Source organism: Orcinus orca, chromosome 10 (assembly GCF_937001465.1).
Source record: "Orcinus orca chromosome 10, mOrcOrc1.1, whole genome shotgun sequence".
Classification (NCBI taxonomy): domain Eukaryota; kingdom Metazoa; phylum Chordata; class Mammalia; order Artiodactyla; family Delphinidae; genus Orcinus; species Orcinus orca.
The window spans coordinates 7203755-7224579 of NC_064568.1; the positions used below are offsets into that span (position 1 = coordinate 7203755).

At 48.0% G+C, this 20825-nt stretch overlaps 1 protein-coding gene across 1 annotated transcript in view; it reads right to left on the bottom strand.

Moving 5' to 3' along the window:
• The window catches only part of TTLL3 (tubulin tyrosine ligase like 3), a 45332-nt gene extending 25553 nt beyond the window's left edge, over positions 1-19779 (bottom strand). The window contains 12 exon segments of the mRNA XM_049716071.1: positions 4498-4933; positions 5935-6178; positions 9291-9439; positions 12594-12789; positions 13076-13159; positions 14022-14120; positions 14959-15073; positions 16100-16228; positions 17291-17388; positions 17524-17677; positions 19310-19401; positions 19574-19779. Coding sequence (XP_049572028.1) covers positions 4498-4933; positions 5935-6178; positions 9291-9439; positions 12594-12789; positions 13076-13159; positions 14022-14120; positions 14959-15073; positions 16100-16228; positions 17291-17388; positions 17524-17677; positions 19310-19357 — 1752 coding nt within the window. The 5' untranslated portion in view covers positions 19358-19401; positions 19574-19779.
• Between the last annotated feature and the right edge of the window lie 1046 nt (positions 19780-20825).

Consider the following 20825-nt stretch of genomic DNA (forward strand, 5'->3'; position numbering starts at 1 on the left):
AACAGAAATACAGATCAATGGAACAGGATAGAAAGCCCAGAGATAAACCCACGCACCTATGGTCAACTAATCTATGACAAAGGAGGCAAGGATATACAATGGAGAAAAGACAGTTCTCTTCAATAAGTGGTGCTGAGAAAACTGGACAGCTACATGTGAAAGAATGAAATTAGAACACTCCCTGACACCATACACAAAAATAAACTCAAAATGGATTAGAGACCTAAGTGTAAGACTGGACACTATAAAACTCTTAGAGGAAAACATAGGAAGAACACTCTTTGACATAAATCACAGCAAGATCTTTTTTGATCCACCTCCTAGAGTAATGGAAATAAAAGCACAATTAAACAAATGGGACCTAATGAAACTTGAAAGCTTTTGCACAGCAAAGGAAACTACAAACAAGACGAAAAGACAACCCTCAGAATGGGAGAAAATATTTGCGAACAAATCAACGGACAAAGGATTAATCTCCAAAATATATAAGCAACTCCTGCAGCTCAATATTCAAAAAACGAAAACCCCAATCCAAAAATGGGCATTAGACCTAAATAGACATTTCTCTAAGGAAGACATACAGATGGCCAAGAAGCACGTGAAAACGTGCTCAACATCACTAATTATTAGAGCAATTCAAATCAAAACTACAATGAGGTTATCACCTCACACCAGTTAGAATGGGCATCATCAGAAAATCTACAAACAACAAACGCTGGAGAGGGTGTGGAGAAAAGGGAACCTTCCTGCACTGTTGGTGGGAATGTAAATTGATACAGCCCCTATGGAGAACAGTATGGAGGTTCCTTGAAAAACTAAAAATAGAATTACCATATGACCCAGCAATCCCACTACTGTGCATATACCCAGAGAAAACCATAATTCAAAAAGACACATGCACCCCAGTGTTCATTGCAGCACTATTTACAACAGCCAGGTCATGGAAGCAACCTAAATGCCCATCGACAGACGAATGGTCTGTTGAAGATGTGGTACACATACACAATGGAATAGTACTCAGCCATAAAAAGGAATGAAATTGGGTCATTTGTAGAGACGTGGATGGATCTAGAGACTGTCATACAGAGTGAGATAAATCAGAAAGAGAAAAACAAATATCGTATATTAACGCATACATGTGGAACCTAGAAAAATGGTACAGATGAACTGGTTTGCAGGGCAGAAATTGAGATGGAGATGTAGAGAACAAACGTATGGACACCAAGAGGGGGAAGCGGTGGCAGGGGGGTGGTGGTGGTGGGATGAACTGGGAGATTGGGATTGACATGTATACACTAATATGTATAAAATGGATAACTAATAAGAATCTGCTGTATAAAAAAATAAATAAAAAATTAAAAAAAAAGACAAACTACCAAATGGGAGAAAATGTTTGTAAATCATTTGTAAGAGGTTTATATCCAAACATACAAACACAATCTTTTTTTTTTTTTTTTTTTGGGCTGCACTATGTGGCATGCGGGTTCTTAGTTCCCCGACCAGGCATCTAACCCACGCCCCCTGCAGTGGAAGCACGGAGTCTTATCCACTGGACCACAAGGGAAGTCCCCAAAATATATGAAGACAATCTGATTAGAAAATGGGCAAAGGATCTGAATAGACATTTTTTAGAAGACATACAGATGGCCAACAGGTACATGAATATGTGCTCAACATCACTAATCATCAGGGAAATGCAAATCAAAGCCACAGTGAGATATCATCTTACACCTGTTAGAATGGCTATCATCCGAAAGACAAAAAATTACAAGTGTTGGCGAGGATGTAAGGAAAAGGGAACCCTTGTGCATGGTTGGTGGGAATGTAAATCGCTACAGGCACTATGGAAAACAGTATGGAGATTTCTTGAAAAGTTAAACATAAAACTACCATATGATCCAGCAATTCCACTTCTGGGTGTTTACCTGAAGGAAATGAAAACACTAACTCGAAAAGATATCTGCAAGCCCATGTTCATGGCAGCATTATTTACAATAACCAACACATGGAAGCAACGTAAGCATCCACTCATGGATGAGTAGACAACGAAAATGTGGTATATATAAATATACAATGGAATATTACTCAGCCATTAAAAAGAAGAAAATCTCAGGAGTTCCCTGGTGGTCCAGTGGTTTAAGGCTCTGTGCTACCACTGCAAGGGAGCATGGGTTCTATCCCTGGTCAGGGAACTAAGATCCCACATGCAGCATGGCATGGCCCCAAAAAATAAATAAATAAAAAGAAGAAAATCTTGCCATTTGTGGCAATGTGGATAGACCTTGAGGGCATTATGCTAAGTGAAATAAGTCAGACAGAGAAAGACAAACACCATATAATTTCAATTATATGTGGAATCTAAAATCAAAAACAAACTGAACTCACTGATACAGAGAAAGATAGTTGGTGGGTGGGCAAAGTGGGTGAAGGGGATAAAAAGTTACAAACTTTCAGTTACAAAATAAATAAGTCATGTAAGGTACAGAATGGTGACTATAGTTAATAATGCTGTATTGCATACTTGAAAGTTGCTGAGAAAGTAAATGCAAGGAAAAAAAATTTGTAACTGTGGTGATAGATGTTAACTAGACTTACTGGTGATCATTTCACAATATATACAAATATTATGTTGTACATCTGAAGCTAACCATGTTGTACGTCAATGATATCTAAAAACAAAACAAAACAAAAAAAACTTCAGAGAAATCTAAGCCATGCCTAATAGGTCCTTTAAAGCAGCTGCAGGTCTTTTCAGCATCCCAAGTGTATACCTGTAGGTCTTATGATTAAGTCTTTAACACATTTTGAGTTAAAAGACAGGGTTGCAGGCCCTCTCTGTTAACAGTAGGGCTTCTATAATTTTGAGGGCTGTTGTCCTACATCAGCCTCATAGAAGAGAGAAGAGTTTATCTCTAAGATCTGTGGACATGGCCTTTGTGTAATAAAATGGGTTATAAATTGATATACAAGAAACCCACAAGGTTTTTAAAAATATCAACTTGGACTGAAAGGGACAGATGCAATATGAAATGGAAGAGGCTTCTGTACCCCCAAAATTCTTTGAGCAGGTAACAGACTAAGAACTATCGAGCATGATCACAGAAGAGGGAGGATGACTCAAGGCTGAACTGACTTCCCAATGGATGGAAGCAAGAGACACAGGGAACTCCTAGAAAGTAATAATGGATCCTAAGAGCAAAAGGAGAATTAAGTGCCAGGGTGGGTTTCACAATTGCTATGGACTAATGATTCCTATGTACTTCCCACCCTGCCTCTCCTTTCTGAGTGGGAGTACCTATTTAAAAAAAAAAAAAAAAGCAAAGAAAGGAAATGAAAGAGACAAAACAACCAATGCAAAGCGTGAATCTTGATTACATGTTGGTTTACAAAACCAAAACAAAAAGACTTGGCTATAAGAGATTTTGGGAAAAACTAGGATATTTGAAAAGTACAGATGCATAGTCCCTAAACCAGTCATTTCGGGTCAACCTCTGGGGGTGGGGCTTCCTGACAACAGTACCTTTGGAAAACTTTCCGGGAGATTCTGGCCTGTGATCAGCATTTGGGAACCACTAAGTTAAAACTTTCCCTTCCCCTTTGCTTCATCTTATTTTCCTGCCCTTATGTTTCCTCATTTACAGTTTTTGAAGCCAAAATGTCAATATATTAAATTAAGATACAATCAGTAACTGACAAAGACCAGGACACTTGGGTTATACGATCAGCACATTCTCTCCCTGTGGCCAAACTTTGATGGAAGCCTAATCCCAATCAGAAGGTTTAGGATACTTAATTTAATAACCACAGGAAATTACTTGCAGCGTTCAGAAACACTTGAAGTCAGTTTTCTGACTTTTAAAAATCTTATTCCAATAAGTGGATTCAAACCTCTTTTTGGAACGAGGTAAAATAAATAATAACAACAAAGATAATAACATAACAATAGTAATAGCAGCCTCCTCAAATTGGCTCTTACTATATGTGAGGCACTTTACAGTGATGGCATTTATCATAAAACTCCTAACAACCTTACTAGGTACTAACAATAGCTAAAACCTCTGTAGCATTTACTATGTGCCAGGCACCTCTAAAATGCTTTACCTGTATCAGCTCATTTAATTTTCACAATCTTATGACGTAGGTACCATTTTCATTCCCGCTCTACAAATAAGGAAACTGAGACCCCTAGAGGTTAGGAATTTGAGCCAGGATTTGAACCCAGGGAGGTTTCAGAGTCTATGCTTTTAACACTATGCTACTGGCCTCTCTAGAAATATTATCCACACGTTAACTCATTTCATCTCCCAAACCCCAGGAGAAAGATGGTTATAGCATGTCCATCTTACAGATGGGGAAATGGAGGCTCAAGGGGGTGAAGTGGCTGTACCCAGTCACTGTGGCAGGACCAGGACTTGAGCCAGGTTTATATGACTGCAAAGCCCTGAGCTCCACTATGGGAAGGCCTCCCTGGGTGCTGCCTGGGCCTGGCCACCTCACCTGTTTGTAGATGAGCTCGAAGGCCCCCGTGTCACAGCTGCGGTCCAGCCGCTGGTCGATGACCACGCGCAGGGTGTCGGCCTGTACGCCGGCACAGAGCCGGGCGGTGACAGCCGTGGAGGGTGCCATGGTGGGGCTGGCGTTGATCTCGATCAGCCAGGGCTGGAAGTCCTCACCGAACACAAAGTCAGCGCCATAGAGCTCGAAGCTGGCCTTCCGACACTGCACGGTGTCCTGGGAGGTCTGCAGGGCGTGGATCACTGCAGCCTTCATGCCAGGCACGATGATGGTGGACCAGGCGTTCGGGGCCCCCATCTCCTGCAGGTGGGCCTGGAACTTCTGGCTTGACCACATGTTATCTGAGGGCAGCAGTGGGTGTCGGTGGCACGAATTCTCCAGGCGCTTCTGGATGGAGTTGTTGCACAGGTGCACGGAGCTGGGACAGAGAGCAGAAAGCTGAGGGCTGGCTCCCTGTGCCCCTCCCACCCAAACGTGGGGAGGGCAGGCAAACCCCGGAACCAGCCCGGCACACTCTGGACCATTCAGCTTGAGGTGACAAAGGCCTCATCACATTCTTCTAGGGCCACTACCAGTCTTCACTCAGGACCTCTCTGAGGGCACAGGGGCCACAGTGTTAAGTGCTTTGTGACAGTGTCAGTTAACCCTCCCAGTGCCTGGAAGATAAGAAGGTGGTTAAGAGTATGGGCCCCATGGTCACTAAGACACGTGCTCAAGTTCTATCTTCATCGCTGACTGGTAAGACCTTACATAAGTCATTTAACCCATGGGCTCCTTTCAACATCTGTAAAATGGGGGTAAGTAACAGTACCACTTCACCGGGTTTTCACGGAGGACTGAGATAACATACATGAAGTGCTTAGCAATCGTCACATACAGAGCACTCAGTAGCCGACAGCTATGAGCTCCATATTACTGCCTCCATTCTTCAGATGTGGCAACGGAAGCTTAAATACTGATAGGTTTTCACCTGACCCAAGTCACAGAGCTTGGAAGCTTCAGAGACGGAATTTGAACCGAGGGCTCAACAGGCTTCCTCTCCCCCGAAATGAACGCTGCAACCTGCCTCTCTCCTCTCGCATTTCTCCTGATCCCCCTTTACCCCGCTCTACATCCTTTCTTCCATAACACATATCACTTTTAACCCATTAGATGATTTTACTGATTATGTTCATGGCTTGTCTGTTTCTCCCTGTTGGAATATGAACTCTTGAGGGCTGGGCTCGTTTTGTTCACTGCTGTGTCCCACGTGCCTAGAACACTGAACGGCACAGGGTACACACAGGTGTTGGATGGATAGAGGCCTGCCTGCCTGCAGAGTGTGTTTGGAGCCCCGCATTGCCTTGGAATCGCTGCTTCCTGCCAGCTCCCCAGCTAGACTGGGAGCTCATGGGAGTGAGGGTTCTGGGGGAGGCTCACTTGTCCAGGTTCTTCAAGGAGAAGGGCTGTGTAGAGAAGCGGATGTAGCTGTCGCGGTAGAACCACACAGTAAGCGGGTTCCAGTCGGTCACCAGGAACCACTGTCTCAGATCAAACTTGGTGCCAAAGATGAGCAGGGGCTGCTCAATATACTTCTGCACCACCCACTTGCCGTCCTTCATCATCATAGGATTGCCATCCACCAGCTTCAGCATCTCCTCCAGGTGGTCCATGCACATGATGCCTTCGGGGGAAACGGTGGTCAGGGATCAGGCCAGGCTTGGGCTGGGAGATGGACAGCTCATCATAAGCTCTCATCCCCAAAGGACTGATAGGCCCAAATGGGTGAGCCTGCCCCCTTCTCCCTGTTCCCTTTGGGAAAGCTGAGAATCTGCTAAGGATTTAAAGTTTAAAAAAAAATTAACCAGTTTTATTTGATGAAAAGGAATATATGCACGGATAACAATTCAAACAGTACTGGGCTTTTTTAAAAACCATGTGCATAAATGACTCTGATTAGTTTTTCATAATAACTAATGGAATATAAAACAACAGAAGTGAAAAGTAGGCAGTACAAAAGGGTATACAATGAAAAAAAATACATCTCCTTCCCCAGAGGCAGCCAAGTGCTGCTTCCAGGTCCTATGGATAGGCTCCCAGGTTATGGAAGAGTTGTGTGTGCCTCAGTTTCATAGGATTCTATGCACTTAAACATGCTAAGGAATTGGAACACTGCTTGGTACTTGGTGAGCATTCAGTAAATGTTAACTCGTATCATTATTACTAGTTACCTGTGGAAAACATCTCTAGCTATATATTTGCTGGCTCAAAGGGTATGTGCATTTTTTCACTTTATAGAACAAAGATGTTCTACCAATCTGCACTCCCAGTAAGAGTGTATGAGATTGTGTGTTTGCCCACATTCTATCAACACTGTTGATGATTTATTTTTGCCATTCTCTTAGCTAGAATGATATTTTAATTTTATGTTTTATAACGAGTGAAGTTAAGTATCTTATGCTAAAAAGGCGTTATTTTAATGCTGATATATACAGCTGACCCTTGAACAACACGGGGATTAGGAGCGCCAACCCTCCGAGCAGTCAAAAATTATCAAATAACTTTACAGTAGGCCCCCTGTATCCGTGGTTCCGCATCCACGGATTCAACCAGCAACAGATCATGTAGTACTGAAGTATGTATACAGCGAAAGAAATCCGCATATATGTGGACCCATGCAGTTCAAACCCACGTTGTTCAAGGGTCTACAGTAAGAATCACAAGGCAAACAAACACACAAATCAATCTCATTTCTTCATTGTTTGGCCCCTCAAACAGTCTGATTGCCCGCCAATGGCACAGAATAACTTGTGCCGGGTTCCCAAGCCAGATCCTTTCTCAAATGGCCAGAATGATCACTAAGATTCCCAATAACATGACGCCTTGTATAGCCAAAGACTGAGGCTGTTCATGACCTCTGACCCAGCAATTTCACTTAGGAATTTATCCTAAGGAAATAAATGGAAAGGCTGCTAAGATATCTGCACAGGATATTCAACACAGTGTTGCTTGTAATAGCAATTCATCAATCAATAATCAAATAAACAGGAAAAAAAATGGCGGCCATCTAAATATCCATCAGAAAAGGATTAGGTAAGACCACGAGAGTACATCTAAACAAGATTAGACTATGTAGCTGTAAAACAGAATGAGGTAAGAAAGCACCTACTGTACTTTTATATAAAATTCAAAAACAGGCAACACTAATCTATGGTGTTATAAGTCAGCATAGGGGTTCCCATTGCAGGGAGGTAGAGACCTGGAGATGGCATGGGAGGGGGCCCTCTAGGGTGCTGTATTTCATGATGTGGGTGCTGTTTCCACGAGTGTGTTCACTATGTGACAATTCACTAAGTTGTATATTCACAATGTATACCCTTTTCAGTGAAGTATATTGTATACATATTTCAATTAAGTTTTTCTAAAAATGGAGAGAAAATGTTGAAATACTTTGGGATTCACTGTATTATTCTCTCTGCTTTTGTGTATGTTTGAAAAGTGTCTATAATAATAAGCTAAAAACAGGCAGGGAAGAAAAGCAGATCTAGATGTACTAAAATGGAGTGATCTCCAAGATCTACTGTTAAGAAAAAAGAAAGGTGCAAAAAATAAATGAGTAATACTCACTAATATGGAAAGATATAATAAATGAAAAAAGGAAGCTACCAAATAGTATGCTCTTATTTAAAATAAAATAAAACATGCACACTCTCTCCAGATGCATAGAAGAAAGTATAGAAAGAAACACATCACAAGGTGAATTGTAGTTATCTCAGGGAAATCAAGGGTGCCTTCGCTTCCTTCCACTTTTCTGTACTGTCTGATCTTTTTAAAAAAAATAACAAATACGTATTTTCATACTTGGAAAAAACCAACAAAACTATTTCCAAGGTAGAAAAAGAAAAGACTATGATGCTGGTTTTGAAAAGACGTCCCAACAGGAGTGTCCCATAGTGTGTGGAGCTGCGACAGCTTCACTTGGACATGAACAAATTCACCCAAGGGCAGGCAGTACGTGGAGCGATCTGCTGCCAGAAGTCTGTTTTTTACATCTTGGAAGTCCTTAACCATCTTTTAAAGGCTGGGCTAATGCACCACTCCAGCTTGCTGGCTGCCCTGCTCAAATTCCATTCATGCTAAGCAGTCAGAATAATAATAGCTGTTATTACATAGCAGGTACTCTGTAAAAGCGCAGGATCTAAGCACTTTCCATATATGATTCTCATGTAATCCTCTCAGGTAGGCATCATTGGCTTCATTTTAACAATGATGAAAATGAGGCACGGAAGAGGTTAACTAACCTGCCCGAGGTCTTATGGATATTAGGAGGCAGAGCTGGGGTTTGAATCCAGGAAGTCTCGCTCCCAGCATCCATACCCTTGACCCCTGTACTACAACCTCACAAGGATGCACTGGTCAAATATGAGAGCCCTTAGATGACAAGCAACTGCATGTGAGTATCACCAGACCTGCCTAAAGCATTAACCTAAACCCTCAGGGCAGGAGAGGAGGTGCTGGCATCATCATCACAGCAGCCAACATTGATGGGGTGGCTACTGTGCCAGGCACCATGCTGAGTGGTAGATGTACTACCTTGTTTAATCCTCAACAGATAAGGGAACTGAGGTTCAGAGAAGTGATATAACTTGTTCAAGGTCACACAGCATGTAAGTAGCAGAGCTGGGATTCGAACCTAGGTAGTTTGGCTCCAACAGAACCTGTACTATTTAACTTCCCTGGCCTCTAGCTGGGGAGGGTGTAGGGTGCTGGTACAGGAAGCAGGGGCTGACCCCCACCTCGTCCACGGGACTTGGCTCCCGGCTTCACGATCCAGATGTTGCGATCTCCTTCCATGTCCATCTGGGGCACCACGGCCCGCAGCTGCTGCAGGATGTCCTCACAGCGCTGGACCTGAGTGTCGAGGTACCTGAGTTCTGCCCCCTCGCTGTGGGGAGATGATGGGACTTGGGCAGGGCTGGGCCTGGGGGCATCCTGGTGAACAAGGCAAGGGGAGACAAAAGCTCCCTGGCCATGGTCCAACCAGCTTTGGTCACGCCCTTCCCCTAGAGATCCAGATAGGTCTCTCCCAAACCTCCAGCCCCACGCTCAGGCTGTCCCCCAAATCCACCCTGCCCAGGGCACCGTCCCAGACTGCTGGAATGGGAGAGGATGGGGACATTCTACCTACTGTACCCCCCTCACTCCAACACTCCACCTTCTGCCACCTCCCTTTCTATTACATTAAAACTGCCTTTGATAGAATTTAATCATACCAGCATCAAATGATGAGGCACCACTATGTGCCAGGCACTGTGCCAAGGGCTTTATCTATATTATCACTAATCCATCTCCAGGGAGATGTTACTGGTCCCATTTTAGAGAAGTATAAACTGAAGGTTGGAGAGTTGAGGGATTTGCCCAAGGCCACACACTGAGTTAAGTGGCAGGATGCAAACTCCACTCTTCCTGATTCTTCATCCACAGGTGCTTTGGGGGGTTCATTCCCCTCCTAATCAGAACCTAACACTGGTTGATAGGTGGCCACTTTCTAGTCTAATTCTTTTTTTTTTTTTTTTGCGGTACGCGGGCCTCTCACTGTTGTGGCCTCTCTCATTGCGGAGCACAGGCTCCGGACGCGCAGGCTCAGCAGCCATGGCTCACGGGCCCAGCCGCTCCGCGGCATGTGGGATCTTCCCGGACCGGGGCACGAACCCGTGTCCCCTGCATCGGCAGGCGGACTCTCAACCACTGTGCCACCAGGGAAGCCCCTTAGTCTAATTCTTTTCTAGCACATCTGTATGACACATCTCCTTGATTTATTTCTCTTCCCATCACTTACCACCTGACACCCAGACCCATTTGGTTATTGCCTGTCTCTGCTCACTGGAACGTAAGCTTTATGAGGGCAGGAATATTTTTTGTAGTTGTTATTCTCTGCTGTAGTCCCAACCCCAAGCAGTACCCAGCACTTATTAGGCGCTCCCTGAAAGTTTGTTAACTGAATGACTGGTTGGATAAGTAAGTCCTCTGGCGGGAGCTGGCCTCAGCAACTGGGCTGTACTGATAAGGGTTCATGGACAAAGAGGGACCTGTTCCCTACAGGACGCAGAATGTCCTCAGCTAAACCAAGTCACAAAATACCCCAGATGGTAGCCTCATCCAAACTCTCCCATTTGTTTTCTTCTGAATGAATACGAAGGAAGCCTCCACTAGATGGTAACGTCTCTTTAACATCTTAGCCTCTTGAATGTCTCCAGCCACGGAGAACTTGTCTCTCTGTTGCTAAGACAGGAGCAGCAGCAGCAGCTGGGCAGTGCCAGGAACGGGGACAGTCAGATGGAGGGGGCTTGGCAAGGCCTCTTACTCACACGTAAGTCCTGGCTCTTCTATTTCCACAAGGTTTGCTGGAAACTTTTCTGTGGCCATGGCATAAAGAATCTGCTGAGCAAATCCGTGATTTGGCCCAGGAAAGTGTCACGTGGTGGTGGCAGGGGCACGTGCAACTTGAAAAAGTGTATTCAACATGACAATATGATTTTATATTTAGCAAAAAAATAAACAGTGTTTCTGTGGAAAGTGAACCTTGATAAAAGCCTGGTTGGTGGGGGGAGCGGGGAAAAAAAAAAAAGCCTGGCTGGTGCGTCATGGATTTGTTTTTTAAAAAGTTGAGAAGCAGCGATAAATACTGAATAAATTAATAAAAGCTAATGATCTGTACTGAACAATTCAAGGCAATGTTATATGATGTAATATTTTATGTAATCCTGACTTTTGAGAGGTTCCTCCAGCCCCCAACTTGCCCCACATCCGGAAATGCAGAGGACTGACATTCTTTCCACCTACTGTTCTAACTCAGTCCTGATCATTCTTAATTTAAGAAGGGTGGCTTCATGTTTTCTGACAGGTGAGGGGAAAGTATGGGGTCACCTAGTTTTTGTTTCCCAATGTTTAAAAAAAGATACAAATGAATTATTCATCAGTGATGTGGGTTTGCTTGGTAATTCATTTGTCCAAAGTTCATTTATTAGTTCTTCAGTCTCCATCAATCATTAAATCTGTCTGTTCCTTTCTATTCTAACACCATGCCAGCTGAGGGCCCTGGCACTCCCCCCGCCAAGCTTACTGCTGTGTGCCCCTGAGGGCAGGGACTTCGTTTCATTTCTGGAGCCTGGCACAACTCCTGGCACACAGGAGGGGCTTGGTAAATGCTGAGTGTGCTCCTGCCTTCAGGGTCCTCCTCCGTCCAGGCTCTCCCACACACTCTGCTGAACGGAGTCTCTCTACAACAGCTCCAGGTCCATCTCAATACTCCTTTGCTCTGCTCAAGAACCTTTTCCCGGAGTGTGTTTTGCAAACGCAACCGCTCAGGATGCTTGGGGCGGGGGGCTGGGGTCACCTAAGTACAGGATATACTGCACACGCTGTCTCTCTTGGAGGTTTACACCACCCATAGGTTCTGAAAAGTCCTGCGTCAAGAAAACCTATTTTAACTAACTTTGTTTAACCCAATGTTTTCCAAATGTGATGGACCACAAAAGCCCCTTTTTCATAAACTCTATTTACGGCCTGTAGTACTAGCCTCCTGTGTAGTACACTTTGGGAAACGTTGGCCTGCAGGATAAAATCTAAATGACTTAATAGAGTCTTACTTTGTGAGTGAAAACTAAGAGTCAGTGCTGAGAACATCATACAGATTATCCTGTCTAATCCTACCTTTCAGGCAGACATTATTTTTAAACCAATTTTACATTTGAGAAAAGCAAAGCTCATAAGGATTAGTGATGTTCCCAAGGTCACAGAGCTTGGAAGCGGCAAAGGCAGACTCAGGTCTATCTGACAGCACAGCCATGATCTTGGTCACTATGCTATGTCAAGGTCTGGGAAGAGTAGTTTGGACCCTATTATGAAGGCAGTGGGAGCTCTTGGGGGTTCTGAAGAAGGAGAATAGTGGGGTGAACAAAATGGGGAGGTTTGGAGAGAGATGGGGGCAGCACTCGACAGAGAGGGTCTGTCCCTGAGCATCAGCTCAGAACACGGAAGCTGCCCGAGAGCAAGGAGCACCTGCCATGCCCCATGGCCAGGGCTGCAGAGGTACTCACTGGACCACTTGATAGTAGCGCTGGAGGAAGTGGGACCAGCCCTCAGGGCTCAGGTAGAGCGGGGCCTCCATGTCCTTGTCAATGTCCACGTGGGCCACGTTGTTAAGGTGCTCCTCGCAGGCACACAGAGCCTCATCCACAAACTCTGGGGACACCGTCACCGGCTTTTTCTCTTGTTTCTTGGGCTGCTTGTCTCCTGTAGAGACAGGGAGGGGGCTGTCACTATCCCATATGCCATGGCCCCCACTGCCCCAAGGCCTGTCACTTACCTGAGACTTCACCCTAAATACACCTGAGGCCCAGCACACACCTGCATCCCCTACTGCCCTGGGACCTATCACTCACCTGGGGCTTTTGTTCTAAATTCACCTGCGGCCCCAGTGCTCACCCTTGGCCCTCAGTGTCCCAGGACCTATCACTCGTTTGAGGCTCCACCCTAAATGTCCCCGAAGCATCTCAGCACCTATAACCCCAGCACACACCTGCAGCCTCTCCGTGCTTGGGAGTTCTGACACGCCTGGGGCCTTTGTGCCCCTGATCCCGACACATGACCGTCTTCTTTGCACCTGACACACCCAAGAGACAGCAATTGGGCAGTCGGCCTCTGGAAGAGCCAGGGATTTTCCTCCTCCCAGTAGAGCTGCCCCTCACTTCTTCGAATCCCTGGCTGATTAGACCCTGGGTTACAGGGTGGAGGCTGTGAGGTAGGAGCTAAGTCCAGAGAGGGAAAAGGCAAGCAATGGGTTGAGCCAGCAGGCAGCGAGGGACTCTCTGTGTCCCCCTTCACAAGGCACAAGGAGTCCTCAGACCAAGTGAAACTACATGGTTGCACAGCTTCCTCTCCTCACAGACCTGAGCTCCCCACAGGGCAGGGATGGACCACATCCTCTTAGTCTGTCCTCTCTCGAGTGCTTGGCCACATGCCAGGACCATAGGAGGGCTGAATGAGGCAGTGGGTCAATTAACAAATGTATAGGAAGACACTTGGGTAGGTGGTTGGGACAGAAAAATGATGAGTGGATGGGCCGGAGGACACATAGGTGGTGGATGGCTGGATGGAAAAGAGGTAAATGGATGGGGAGACAAGGACAGATAGGTAGATAGGTAGGAAGGTGGAGTGGCTAGATGGATAGGGAGAGAGGAGCTGAGAGAAGTAGGTGAATGAACAGAACGACAGTGGGGGGGAAGATGAATGGATGGATGAATGGGTAGGTGCATGAGTCGGGTGGGTGAGAAGGTAGGCAGATGGATGGACAAAGGGTGCACAGATGGGTGGATAAATGTACGGATGGGCTGGTAGGAAGGGGTGGTGGATGGGCAGATGGATGAGAAAAATACAAAGACAGATGCGTGGATGAACAGGTGGATGGGTGTGTGGCTGGGTGGGAGGATAAGCGACTGGGGGGTGGAGGTAACCACAGTGCTTACCTGGGGCCTCTGCCTCTTCTGCTTGGATAGAGTATGACTTCCATTCTGACTTTACCACCAGCTTGAGAACGTTGCGGGCAGCTGTCAGCCAGAAGTCCTCTGCTCCGGGGGCAGGGGATACCCTGCTCAGCCTCTAGGCTCCAGGACTATTCTGGTTCCGGAACCTGAGCATGACCTGCCCCATTTTGGATCCGGAACCTGACTACTGTTTCTGATTCTAGAACCCGGACTAGAACCTGGCTTCTGTTTCAACTGTAGAACCAGACCCAGAACCTCACCTGACTTGGCTCATACTCTACCTTCTGAATCATGCCTGGATCTGCTGTCTGCTTTCTCTCTTCTGTTCCTGATCCACTTTTTTTTTTTCTTTTGGTGAATTTTTTTAAATTTTATTTTTTAATTGATGTATAGTTGATTTACAATGTCCTGATCCACTTTTGATACTTATCTAGCCTGAGAACCAGACCTTGGCCCAGAATCTATATCAGATTTGGAGACTAATTTAAACCTAGCATCTATTCTGGATCCAAATTCTGACCTGACTTTAGGGCATGTGCTGGAGTCGGAGCCTACTCTGCCTGAGAATCCCAAAGTCTAGAGCCTTTTCTAGGTTTGGAACCCAGTCTAGCCAGTGGAATCTGACACAAGGTTGGAACTTATTCTGGATTCCAAACTCAACCAAGAGACCAACTTTTAGAACCTGCTCTAGAAAGTAAACTAAGCTACATCAGCTCTTCTGGAGGTCTGGGTTGACCAAGGCAGGAGGCTCATTAAGGGAGGTACATTAGGGAAAGATAAGGATTGGGGAGGGAGAAGGATATCTGCTGGGGTAGATGAGGGCATGAGGAGAGGGGCCCTTTGCTCTCCAACACCAGCCAGGGCTTTAGCGCTCATCCCTCGGCTTGAGGGTCCAGGCATGGGGCTGGCATCTCCTTACCTATGAAGGCCTTTTTGTCATCCTCAGCCCCCAGGCGGTAGCAGCGCGGGAAGAAGGAGTCGGCATCGGCCTCGTCAAACCACGGCAAATTCCGGAGATTGAGACACAGACCCACCTATGGAGTTAGCCGCTGAGGGGGCAGGGTGGCACTGGCCCAGAGGGCCTCCAAGGGCCCCCACACTTGGCACACACCCAGACAGCTCAAGGGGACCCTGCTTGGACGTGCTCAGGGCCTCTGCCCCACTTGCTAGGCTTGACCCACTCATGTCCACCTCCCCGTGTTGCCCATGTGGTTCCTCCGCCGAGTATGCCCCACATCCTTCCCATCCACTCTTTCACACCCTTAAATACCTGCCTTCTCTAGGAATCCTCCCAGTCTACACTAATAATATACTAGCAGGTCTCAGTTATAAAGCCTATCAATCTTGCCATAACCCTAGATGATAGGTCTTACTGGTATTCTCATTTAAAGATGAGGAACCTGGGCTTCCCTGGTGGCGCAGTGCTTAAGAATCCGCCTGCCAATGCAGGGGACACGGGTTCAATCTCTGGTCCGGGAAGATCCCACATGCCGTGGAGCAACTAAGCCCGCGAGCCACAACTACTGAAGCCAGCGCCCCTAGAGCCTGTGCTCCGCAATGAGAGAAGCCACCGCAATGAGAAGCCCGCGCACCACAACAAAGAGTAGGCCCCACTCGCCCCAACTAGAGAAAGCCTCCGCACAGCAACGAAGACCCAAAGCAGCCAAAAATAAATAAATTAAAAAAAAAAAAAGATGAGGGACCTGAGGCTCAGAGAGGTAAAGTCACTTGTTAATAAACCCAGCTAAGATATAATGGATCCATCAGCCAGATATGCTCTGCTTGGAGAGAAGGGTCCTCCTGTTCACTATCACCGGACTTGGTGTTTGTTCTGTCTCCAGATCCCATTTGGATCCTGGAATCTATGTTAGGCATCATGTCTACATGTGGCAGACATGCTGCAGGGGTTAGATTTGAACCCAGGCGTGTCCGAATCCCACTGAGTCATATACCTCCCCATCTCCTGAAAACTCTTACTGACGAGGAGAACAGGGAGTGAGGTTGCCGGCCCAAGGGTGGGGGTGTTAGAAGCTGCCATGCCCGCGCCCTGGAGAACCCACCTTTGTGGTAAAGGAGCCCGCCTGGGCATAGTGGTTTATCATTTGATCCTTGGAGAGGAAGCGACAGTCCAGCATGTTCCGCCGAGTGGTCCAGATGAAGTAGGGGATCTCGTTCCGAACCATGCGCGACTGTGGGGAAGGGAGGAGACAGGGGAGGCTAATGTGGGCAGCACAAGGCCCGAGGAGGCTTCTCCCCGCTCTGCTGAGCAAGGTGGGAGAATGGAAGGAAAGGTTGCTATCAAGGGGGCCTCTAGCCCACACGCCATCTTTGTGTACATTAAGAAAAGACATGTCTTCCTCCGGGGCACACACTGCGTGAGCAGAGAGCAGGTGAGCTCGCAGCTCCTTTGGCCAGGTGCCCCCAGGCAGTGACTAAGCCCCACACCTGAACGCCACACCTTGTTCTGGCTCTTGGCCATGAGTGACTTGCTCAGTGGCATGACTGTGCCTCCAAGCTGGTGGGCACACTGCATGTGACAAAGGCTCTCTCGTGGGCTCCACCTCTCTCCGTCCTTCCTGCAACTCTGGGAGGTAGGACTATTGATAACCTGTAACACCATGTGCCAGGCCCTGTTCTAAGCTTGCCATGTCAACTCATTTAATCCTCACTACGACCCTATGAGGTAGGTGCTACCATTATCCCCATTTCACAGATGAGGGAACTGAGGCACAGGGACTTGTCCAAGGGCTCACAAGATTGGGCCATATGGAAGTGGCAGTCCTCAACCTCGCCTGACAGACGAAAACGGCAGTTTGGTCTAGTTCAGCTCAGTAAGTGGTGGTGCCAAGATTGAAAGCCAAGTGTCCCCATCTCAGCACACACACCCTCCACAACATCATACCAGCCTCTTTCAAAACGTTTTAAGCCCTTCCTGCTAGCCTTCCCTTGCTGGGGACGGGGGAAGATGAACTATGGGGTTTTTATTTGGAAGGGGGAAATTACCAGGCGTGCAGGTTGTGCCGGCTTCTGATAACAACCTGGCAACAAACAGTTCTGAACCCAGGCCAGCCTTGTCTGTGTCCCTCACCACTCCGCTGGCCTACCTAGGCTTTAGAGAACCAATCCGTTTTTATCACAGATAGGGAAACTGAGGCCCAGAGAAGGAAAGGACTTGTCTGGGGTCACCCAGCTGGACTCTAGTGCTCTCCCTCAAACGAAGCAGACCCCTGTCCAGCCCCCTGGGCCCTCACCATCAGAGCATGCGTCCCATGCAGGTCATCAAATTCCAGTAAATCATCGAAGTCGAACAGCTGTGGTAGCCGGAATGCTTCATCCTCATCTTCGTCCTCTGTGGATGCAGAGACCAGGCCTGGTAAGGCCCCTGTCCCCACCCCACAGGCCCATATCACAGCCTCAACCCTGGGACAGCGGGAACCAAAGGGATGGGACTCAGGAAGTTTGGGGAAAGGGAGGGATTGCTCACCATCCTCAGTGGTGTCACTGTCACCCAGATCCTTGTGTGGTGGTGGCAGCGTGGTACCCAAGTGATGGACCATCTTCTTCTCCACCCAGCCCCTCCGGCGCAAAAGCCACCGGATCACAGGGTAGCAGCCTTGGATCATGAAAATCTTCTTCTGCTGCAAGGTGACAGAAGAATGCTTGTTCAGTAAGTATAGCCTAAGTGCCTGTCACAGGGGATATAACGGTGAACCAGACAGCTATGGCCTCTGCCTTCAGGAAATTTTTATATTCCAGTAGAAGAGACAGGATATAAATAAATAGAAAAATAATCTGCATAATAATCATCACAAGAGTAACTATATTTATTTGCTAATATTTACTGAGCACCTTCTATGTGTTAATCACTTATATACATTACTAACAATGATATGTATTTTTAATAGATACTATTATCACCACTTAACTGGTTATGAAACAGAGACATAGAGAGATTGAGTAGCTTGGCCACACAGTGGTTAAGTGAAAGAGCAGGAATTTACATCCAGGCTGGCGAGCTCGAGAAACTGGATCTTAATGGGGACCCAGAGAAACAGTCAGGGGAGGCTGAGAAGGAGCCAGGAATGTGCAGAGCCGGGCAAATGGCAGTTCAGGCAGAGGGAAAAGCATGTGCAAAGGTCTTGAGGCTGGAGAGGTTGGGAGGAACTGGAAGGAAGCCAGGGTGAATGGAGTGTGGAAAATGAGGGGGAGACCTCCTGAGAGGTAGAAGTAGACTGTGGAAGGTCCTGCAGGCCTTGGAACGAACTTGAATTTTATATTAAGAGTAGCATGAAGCAATAAAGTGAAGGGAGGGAGTGACATAGTTGGAGGCTGTAAGTGTGGCTTGCTGGCTTGCTGTCGTACGGAAAACAGATGGAGGGGACAAGGATGGAAGCAGGGAGACGAGGCAGAAGGCTGTTGTTGTTTCTGCAGGTTCTTACAGTGGAGATGGATGGGAACAAGGCAATAGAGGTGAGATTCGTTTTGGAAATAGAGACTAGTTTTGCTGATGGGATTAGATGTGTGGGTGAGGGAACAGAAAGATCAGATTTCTGGCTTGAACAACTGGGAGATGGAGGAGATCAGAGAGTAGGGAGGAGAACAGGTTTGGGCAGGAAAATCAAGAGTATGGTTTGGGACATGGGTCTGAAATGCTTTGATGTTCCCTGGGCGATGTCAAGTGGGGGGCTGGATCTCTGGAGCGTGCAATTAGAGGACAGGCTGGGCTGGAAAGGGCATGGAGGGGGCACAGCACACTGACTGGACTCACGGCCAAGGAGACAGGTGTGGAGAGGGACCCAGGGAACCAGGAGTGTCCCAAGAAGTCTTCAAAGGCAACTGAAAAGTAGCTGCCAGGGAGGGAGAAAGGAGAACTAGGAGTGTGCAGACAGCCAAAAGGGAAGGTACGTGTGGGGGGTCGGTGCCTAAGGTGCCAAACCAAGGTCAGGACAGAAGAGGGACTGACTGCTGGATCTGGCTCCTTGGAGGTCACCAGTGACCTTGACTAGAGTGGTTCCCGATGGGAGTGGGGAAGGGCAGGGAACCAGAGTGGTGGGAGCTGAGGAGTGAATCCCAGGTGAAGTAGACAATTCTGCCAAGAAGTCTGGCTGTGAAGGGGGTATTGAAAAATGGGGAAGTATTTGAAGATGGGTGTGGATCAAGGGATCAAGGATTTTTTTCTTGTATGTTTTCTAAGGATGGGAGAAAATAGTGCAGGGAGGCAGGATGAGCCACTCTCCAGGCCCTTTCTAGACCCCCAAGCTCCCTCCGACCTTGATAGCTCTCTCCACGTGGATCTTGGCGTTTCTGAGCCGGCCCATGTGTTGAGACGCCTTGGAGAATCCTCGCCAAAGGACAAGAGAACCTGCAGAAAGATGCGCAGTGGGGCTGGGGTTGGCACCCCTCCTCTCTCTCCACTCTTCATCCGGATGCTCATCCTCTACAGCTCTTCTCCGGATCCCCACGTCCGCCCCCAGTCTTCTGGTCCTGGCCCCAACTGCCTCGGGCCAGGAGGGGCGGGCCGCAAAGGGCCTCACCGTCCTGCGGCGGGTCGTCCTCCTGGGCCGGGGTGGGCGAGGGCCCAGGGGGGGCAGGGATCCGCGGCTCCCTGGGCGTGGCTGCCGTGGGCCGAGGACTCGAGGTCGCAGCCTAGGCGGAGCGCCGAGGCTGGGCTGCCTGCCCAGCGTTGGCCGCCTGCCGGAGCCTCCTCTGGAAGCTGGAACTCGGAGTGGCGCGCCCAGGGCCATGGGGCGGGGGGACTGGTGCGGGGCTCGGGCGGCAGCGGCTTTCGCGGCCAGCTGCACACGGGACCCGCGTCCTGGCGGTACCAGGCGGTGGAGCCGCGAGGTACAGCCCCCAGCTCCTCCGCCCTCAGGAGCAGCGCCGCGTCGGGGCCGTGCGTGCACCCCTCGCCGCGCGCGCGCGTTCCCAGGGCCCCAGAGCCCGCCTCCCGTCCGCGCGCAGCCGCGTCTCGCAGGAGGGCCCTTCGGTGCCCGAGCTGGGCCCTCCGTTCTGAGGCCCCGCCCTCTGTCTTTTGTCGCCTTAGAAACCATTCACCCGGCACAATCAGGCCTCGGGGGGGGCTGGTTCGGTGGGACTACTTCCAGCAGGCCAAACTCCGAGCCTCACCTGCCCCAGACCCTTAATGAACAGGGAGCTGGAGTTGGAAGCGCAGAGCACTCACTGGTCCGCCAGTTTCTAACAGAGTCCTGATTCTTTATCCAGCGCTTCCTGGGGCTTCAGTTATTCCGCAGTATTCATAGGGGACCACATGCTACGTGGTGAGCTAGGTGCTGGGGACCGGAAGAACCACCTAGGGATGGTCCCTGATTTCACGGAGCTTACAGCCAAGTGAAGGGGAAACAAACAAAAAGCAAGCAACACAGGAATAAACAGGTGTAGGTATGATAAGGGCAATGAACAAGCAATGAACTGAAACTAGGAAGGGGGCACACTTTATATAAGGTAATCAAGGATGTCCTCTCTTAAGAGATGACATTTAAGCTGAAGCCTACAGAATGCAAAGGTGTTGAGGAGTTTGCCAGGGGAGGGATAGCATTCCAGGGAGAGGAAATTCTCAGCAACAGCCCTGAGAGAGTAAGAACCTTCCTGGGGAACTAAAAGGAAGCCAGTGTCCTGGTGAGACCTGATCAGATCTGCAGGACCTGGCAGATGGAGCTAGGGTAAGGCCCTTGGGGGTAGATTTGAAAGCCAGGGCAGTATTATGGGGAAAATAATGAAGTGCAGAACACACCCCGCCCCCCCGCCAAAAAAAACCCCTCGGAAATA